We start from the raw sequence: 7,563 nt of genomic DNA, 5'->3' as shown, positions 1-7,563 counted from the left end.
GCTCTGCTTCTCTCTGTGTGTCTTTCATGAATAAATACATAAAATCTTTTAAAAGTATCCAGATCTACTCTGCTCCATAGCTCTTTCAACCCCCAGCAGCCACCACAGCCCCCACCATCAGCAATCCTTAGGGTTCCCCACTCATTTTGTCCAGCCCTCTGCCTAATACTAGGGGATGTGTATCTCCAGCCGTTTTCAGTATGAACTTGCTTTGGTGGCACCACATACTAAAACGACTAGTCTTCAACCTCATTTCAGATAGTGCACAAACGACCATTGTTATTTAAAGAGCTATATTATTAAATAGCATATGTTCATTCTAATGCATATTAGGTAAAAATTCACCAGCCAATGAGAAATCTTTGCTTGAGAAGAGGCTCAGGAAAAAAGTCAATTTAAATATCAAAGCGTCAGTTACTTTATAGTCACCGTGTTCAGTGGTTTCCATGCAACATGTAGGAGAGTTATGTGGAAATAAATGAAGTCCAGAAACTATCACTTGCTATTTTCCCCATACCTTTCCCCATATCTCAGGCTGCTGCCTTATATGACTGAAGAATCATCACACTTCCTCCAGAGGGGTCCATGTTCCTTTGTTGCAGGTGTCTATTTGGGAATTTGTAATTGACCCTAGATAATTCTCCTTATCTAGTGACCCTCACAGGAAGAAGGGGTCTAAGTGATTAAGCCTAGAATTCAGCTGGGAGAGCTCCCTAAAACATACAGCAGCACATGAGCCAATAATTGTGGAAATCTTGCTCTAAGATGTGTTTTTCGTATGGGCTAAGATTTCTGATGAGGCTCAGAAGTTCTAGGATGACACAGAATCATACATCTTCTAACACCTCATCAGGGAGGAGTCAGGATGGAGTATAGTTGGACAGGTTGGGAAGGCTTTCCTTTCTTCATTCTGGGCCTGGTTCTTTCCTCAGTTTCCCTGATTTTTAGGAATCAGTAAAGAGCAGCCCCCTGCCTTATGTGCCATTCATTCGGTGGTTAATGAATGCCCTAACATTTAAGGCACTTTCCCATGGCTATGGCTTTAGAAGCTTCTTTGCTAATCTTTTCTCCTTAGATCAGTTGTTCCCAGCTGGGAAGGATTTTGCCCCCAAGGGAATATTTAGCAATGTCTCCAGACATTTTGGTTGTCACAAGTGGGAGGAGGGGCTATAGTGATATTTGTAACTAAGGCCCGGAATGCTGATAAATATCCTACAGAGTGTAGGGCAGTTCCCCACAACACAGAATTAATTACCTGGTCCAAGTGTCAATTCTGCCTTCAAGTTAATCATCTTTTTATCAACAAAATTTTGAATGTAAAAGCAACAAACTACTTCAGGAGGGATGATTTGCTAAAGCAGCAGTAATATCCTGGTTGGCCAGTCAGGTGTTTGGGAGTAGAATCTGGTTCTATGTAGCTACACGTTAGTTCTTCCCGACATTCACTTATTCTGGATACGTCTACCATACCTCATTAATTATGACAACTTCTGGTCAGGAACACATTTCTTAGATCTTTCCAAGAATTCTATCTGTTCCCAAGAGTTATCCTTGAATTTTGTAGAGTTCCGGCTGTTCCCCTTAATTATGTTTATGGTACCACAGTGGAGGACACGCCCCCTGAAATAAGGCTGCTTAAGTCTGAACCTTGTGTTGGTCACTGAAGAGTATAAAACATTGAGCAAAGCATGTAATTTCTCTAAGCTTCACCCTCCCCATCTATAAAATGGTAAAAATTAGAATAATACTTATAAAGCAGTTGGTAAGGATTGACCTGAATTGATGTACATAAATCCCATCCACAGTGCCTGACACAGAGGAGGCCTCCATAACTTCACTTGTATTGTCATTGGCTAAGATTTCCGCATTAGTGTGGTGTTCAGAATGTGGTGAGCTTATTGAGGGAAGTGTTGTACAGTGGTTAAGTGCACAGACTCTAACGCCAGATTTCTTGGGCTGGAATCCTGACCCCGTCGTGTCCTTGCTATGTGATTTTTGGTCAAGTCTCCTGCAATTTTGTGTGCCTCCATTTTCTCATATGTAAAGTAGGGATAGTAATAGGTACCCCTAAGGGTTGTAATGAGGATTACTAAATTGATATATGCCAAGTTTTATATATGTAATATATATAGTAATTTCTAGTAAATGTAAATTGTTCTTTCACTCTTCTGTCTAGATTGATCCTAGCTTCAATTCAGAACAGTTTTTCTTTTCTCAAGGAAACAAGTGATACCTATTAATAATGAAAAGCTAACATGGTTATACAAGACCAAAGATACTACAGAAAAATTATATATTTGTGAGAGAGCTAATTTTAATTAAACTTCAAGGGGGTAAGGGTCCCTTGGTGGCTAAGTGGTTGAGCATCTGCCTCTGATTCGGGTACTGGGATCGAGTCCTGAATCAGGCTCCTTTCAGGGAGCCTCCTTCTCCCTCTGCCTATGTCTCTCTCTCTCTCTCTCTCTGTGTCTTTTATAAATAAATAAATAAATAAATAAATAAATAAATAAATAAATAAATAAAATCTTTAAAAAAAAAAAACTTCAAGGGGGTAGTGTTCAAGATGGTCCTCAAGATAGAAGTTAATAGTTGAGATGATCAAGTACCTAAGATTTTTGTCTGGGAAACAGGACACCCGTAGCCTTGTTCCATGACTTTACTCCAACTTACTTTTCTATTATTGGAAACAGATAGCACCAGGTGGGTTTATTACTTCCATTCCCATAACCTTCTGGAAAAATAGATAAAAGCTAATGTTTAAATCTGATTCTGAATTATCTTCAATTTGGCACAGAATTGAATTCTAAATTTGGATTAGTTAAACATTTTTCTGGCACTCATGGCCTTGAGTGTCAATGTCAAACCTGGAGATATAAATAGCTGTGAATAAGGAGGTTCACTGCACACCCCAGACCAGATCCAGGGAGCAACCATGAAGACCTTTATCTTCCTCGCTCTACTGGGAGCCACTGGTGAGTCTATGATAATAAGTGAATCAGTTGGTGTCCGTGATGTACTTATTTGCACTTTGTACTCTGAAAGACAACAGTGAATGTTGAATGTAATCTCTGGGCTCAAGAAGTTTAAAATATTGAAACAACAGTGTATATAGTAGTCTCATCTTTTCTGTGGCGGATACATCCTCCCTCGGTGGGTGCCTGAAGCCACAGCCAGTACTGAACCCTATATATATTGTATAGGAAACCTATATATAACTTATATATATACATGTTTAATTTATAAATTAGGAATAGCAAGGGATTAACAACAAAACTAATAATAAAATAGAACAATTATAACAATATACTGGAATAAAAGTTATGTGACTATGCTCTTTTCTCTCTCTCAAAATATCTTATTGTACTATACTCATCTTTCTTTCTTTTTAAAGATTTTATTTATTTATTTGAAGGACAGAGAAAGAGAGCATGAGCAGGGGGGAGGGGCAGAGGAGGAGGGAGAAGCAGATGAGCAAGGAGCCCGATGTGGGACTTGAGCCCAGGACCCTGGGATCATGACCTGAGCCCCCAAGCCAAAGGCAGACACTTAACCAACTGAGCCACACAGGTGCTCCTGTACTCACCTTTCTTGTAATAATGTGAGATGATAAAATGCCTGGATGATGAGAAGAAGGGAAGTTAATGACATAGGCATTGTGACTTAGTGTTAGGCTAGTAATAAACTTCAGAGGATACATCAGAAAATGGATCATCTGCTTTCCTGATCTGGTTAACCAAGGGTAGCCAAAACCATAGATAAGGGGGGCACCTACTGCTGTATAAATTCCTATACATAATTAAGTCTCACTAGTTGGGGAAAGATTATAGTGAGCAGGAGTAATTAGTGTAGAAAATATAAAGAGGCAGAAATTGCCCTGAACTTCAAAGTAAAATCTATGGAGGAAGAGAGAAAAGGAAAAGATAGTTAACATTATGGAAATGTTGTTTTGACCTTTCTAAGCATTTGGAGTTAATAATCAGGAGTTATAATTGGGACTAGTAACTAGTCCTGGGCTCATTGAAGAGGCTATGAGGATCAGAGCCCAAGGCTCTTCTACACCAAAGGGCATTGTCACAGGGATCTTAACAGGTGAAGGTACTTTATTTCTCATGAATAAAACCTAAGGGCTGGATTTTACAACATCTTTGCTAATGAAATTTCTCTGTGTAAAATACCCTATTATTTAATCATCAAAAGAAAGAACAATTTCTATTTTTTTGTACTACCAAACTTTATAAAAATCTTACTATTAAACTTTCCCAAATTGGATGGGTATACATTCAATACATTAGTAGATACATCTAGAAATGTCTTTTCCAAAATTACTTTAAAATACTTGAACAATAGGGTGCCTATAATACAATCATAGACTTTGAAGCCATAGAAATCTTAATAAATCAGTAGGAAGACTTCAGAACGCTGAATAAATTGAAAAATGTTGGAAAGATGATTGAGATAAAGGGAAAGGTTGGAAAGGGAAAACCATACAAATGTTCTATGAAATTACATCCTGAAAATTTTAGGCGAGAACCAAAAAGAGAAATTAAGGAACAAAAGTCCAAAACTCCAATTCCTTCCAGGCTAGAACATTCTTAGGTAGCTTCTAAAAGCTCCCTTTCTGTTACTTTATGGGGTTATCTATCCTATGCCAAACACCATAAATAAACATAAGCATGATTACTGTAAAGCTTTGTTGAACACGTTTGCATGTCTGCTGAGCAAAATTTTATACAAAAAGGATTATACCCTTAGATAGAAATGTTCAGGGAATTTACTACATAGAGAGTCTCTGATTGAGGTGTGTGTGTGTGTGTGTGTGTGTGTGTGTGCATACATTAAAAAGTGTATTTATCAAATTTAAGGCATAAATTAAGGATTAGATACTTAGAATAGTACAAGCAGGGTATGTGTTAAAGGTATAGAATAATAAGATTTTGGAAAATATTCTGTAAAAATTATGTTATCATCTCCTGATTATGTGTGACCGGAAAGCATTATCTTTCCTAGTTAATCTGCAAAAACTCAGTGGTAAGTAGACATTCCACGATGGATCTGTTTAACAGATTGTTTCTTTTTCTGGTCAGTTGCTTTCCCCATTGACGATGATGACAAGATCGTCGGGGGCTACACTTGTTCCAGGAATTCCGTCCCCTACCAGGTGTCCTTGAACTCTGGCTACCACTTCTGTGGCGGCTCCCTCATCAACTCCCAGTGGGTGGTGTCCGCGGCTCACTGCTACAAGTCGTAAGTCACCAACATTCACATCCCTGTCCTCACAGATCAACTCATGCCCCAGCCCTGCCAAAGCACAAAGGGGATAAACAGCGCAGTTAGGCTTCAGGGGTGAGCATTCAGATTCTAGGAGCCTCTTCATTTCCTCCAGGCACTGAATGATGCATTGAAGAAATTTTACATGGAAATGTACCTATGTGTGGAAACACTTGAAGGGGATGGTGTTCGTGCTTGTGCTCCTGATTGGGGTGAACTGGGAAAGGGGCAAAGCTCAAGCTGGTCCTCACAGAATTGTGCATCCTTTAATCCAGCCGAATCCAGGTGCGTCTGGGAGAGTACAACATCGCAGTCTCTGAGGGTGGAGAACAATTCATCAATGCAGCCAAGATCATCCGCCACCCCAGATACAACGCAAACACTATCGATAACGACATCATGCTGATTAAACTGAGCTCTCCTGCCACCCTCAACTCTCGAGTGTCTGCTATCGCTCTGCCAAAATCCTGTCCAGCTGTTGGTACCCAGTGCCTCATCTCTGGCTGGGGAAACACCCAGAGCATCGGGCGTAAGTGTCACCTGGAACAAAAGCGCCAAATCTGAAAATCCGAGAAGTGAAAGACATGTTGAGGGTCAGCAAGTCCAAATTGTCCAAATTGTCAAGCAAGGCAAGGTTTCTTGAGGATAGTTTGGGGCTATATGGAGTCTTAGAAAGATTCCTTTGCCGGAAAACACAACAGAAATGAGCTATGATAAAGATGGCAGATATCCAGTTGAAGTGTGATTAGTGATTTGCAAAGAAGTAGAAGCTGAGGAGGAGAACAGAACAGAGGCTGAGGGATTTGGTACTGCCTAAAGGGTACCCCTGCCTGAGAAATAGTCTCTAGATTTGAGACCTGCAGTGCCTGATGCTGGCTGGCATCAGAGAGAATAACGTGTTGATTAAAACTGTTTGGAAGACTTCGCAAGTAAAAGTTGCTCTTCCAAAGATTCCAGAAGTAACTTCCAGAAGTTACTGGCAATCTGAGAGAGTGGGTAAGGGGTTGGGGGTCAGGGTGGGGGGCGGAATATTGGGAAGGAAATCTCCAGGAATGCTGTGGGTAATATTCTCCCACTTTTACTCTTGCAACCAACAGAAAACTATCCTGACGTCCTGCAGTGTCTGAAGGCTCCCATCCTTTCTGACAGCGTTTGCCGTAATGCATACCCTGGCCAGATCTCCAGCAACATGATGTGTTTGGGCTACCTGGAGGGTGGAAAGGACTCTTGCCAGGTTAATTTCTTTGTACTCCTTTTTCTAGCTGAGATTCATGCATTTCCACCATAGTTTCCCTTTCCCAAAACACAGAAAATTGAAAAGCCGTCTCTGGGATGGATTAGAAGTAGGATTTGGGATAAGTGATAAATTTTCTTTTTGAGATATGAATGGCGAGGGTTAAGGGTAAAAAGATAAACAGAAGATGGTGTGCAAACAGAACACCCAGGTGCCCTCCTGAGGAGGTATATTGTAGAAGGAACCTTTCTGAAAAAAGCAGGGCTAGCTGGGCAGCATTGCACTCACCAGTCCTCCCTTCCTGGCCCTGCATGCCTGTAACTAAGAAAAGAGCAGACATTTGGAGGTGGGAGGAGAAAGGAGAGGGATGCAGTCAGAGGATGAGGATTGGATTTCCAGGGGAAGGGAAGGTGCTTCCTGGAGAATCAACAACCTGGGGAAATGGACTCAGGGAAATGGAGAAACCACTTTGAGCTTCTCTCCCATCTTGGCGTAGTTGAGAGTTCTTAACTGTCTCTTTCTTCTTGTGCAGGGTGACTCTGGTGGCCCTGTGGTCTGCAGCGGAGAGCTCCAGGGCATTGTCTCCTGGGGTGCCGGCTGTGCTCAAAAAGGCAAACCTGGTGTCTACACCAAGGTCTGCAGATACGTGAGCTGGATTCAGCAGACCATCGCTGCCAACTAAGCATGCGACCTTGTGTACCACTCTATGCGCCATCCCGTTGGCCAATTGCATCTTCCAACTATGCTTGAGAACAGTATCTAAATAAAACCATTTTGTTCCACAGCACATGTATCCAAGACCTGTCCTTATTTAGTATTTATGAACTTTCTCTTCAAACCTGCTGCTGAGTAAGAGGGTGGACATAGAACTGAACAATTACAGGAGAATAGAATTGGAGAGGTTATGTGGTTCTTCATTCAGCCTGACCAAAATGAATTTACTGATCCCTTTCTATCTGCTAGGCTCTGTGTGGTCCCCTGAGGATATAAGCATGGATAAGCTTAGAGGTCACTATTACCATCACATTTTTTTTTTTTTGGATGAGACCTCATGTTTTATT

General features: G+C 41.0%; 1 protein-coding gene across 1 annotated transcript; it reads left to right on the top strand.

Moving 5' to 3' along the window:
• Window positions 1-2,904: 2,904 nt before the first annotated feature.
• Window positions 2,905-7,266, top strand: LOC121489918 (cationic trypsin). The gene is made up of 5 exons (XM_041753365.1): window positions 2,905-2,972; window positions 5,085-5,244; window positions 5,544-5,797; window positions 6,366-6,502; window positions 7,035-7,266. The coding sequence occupies exons 1-5, from the start codon at window positions 2,933-2,935 to the stop codon at window positions 7,182-7,184; spliced, it is 741 nt and encodes a 246-aa protein (XP_041609299.1). The 5' UTR covers window positions 2,905-2,932; the 3' UTR covers window positions 7,185-7,266.
• Window positions 7,267-7,563: the final 297 nt, after the last annotated feature.

The sequence above is a fragment of the Vulpes lagopus genome, chromosome 4, assembly GCF_018345385.1.
Source record: "Vulpes lagopus strain Blue_001 chromosome 4, ASM1834538v1, whole genome shotgun sequence".
Lineage (NCBI taxonomy): Eukaryota > Metazoa > Chordata > Mammalia > Carnivora > Canidae > Vulpes > Vulpes lagopus.
The sequence above is the reverse complement of the archived record's forward strand: the minus strand, read 5'-3'. Positions and strand labels throughout refer to the sequence as shown.

Bases quoted from the DNA above. Each gene is read 5' to 3' on its own strand.
- LOC121489918 (XM_041753365.1), top strand. From the start codon at position 2,933: ATGAAGACCTTTATCTTCCTCGCTCTACTGGGAGCCACTG. The intron at 2,973-5,084 runs GTGAGTCTATGA...TTTTCTGGTCAG, and splicing joins CGCTCTACTGGGAGCCACTG to TTGCTTTCCCCATTGACGAT. The intron at 6,503-7,034 runs GTTAATTTCTTT...CTTCTTGTGCAG, and splicing joins GTGGAAAGGACTCTTGCCAG to GGTGACTCTGGTGGCCCTGT.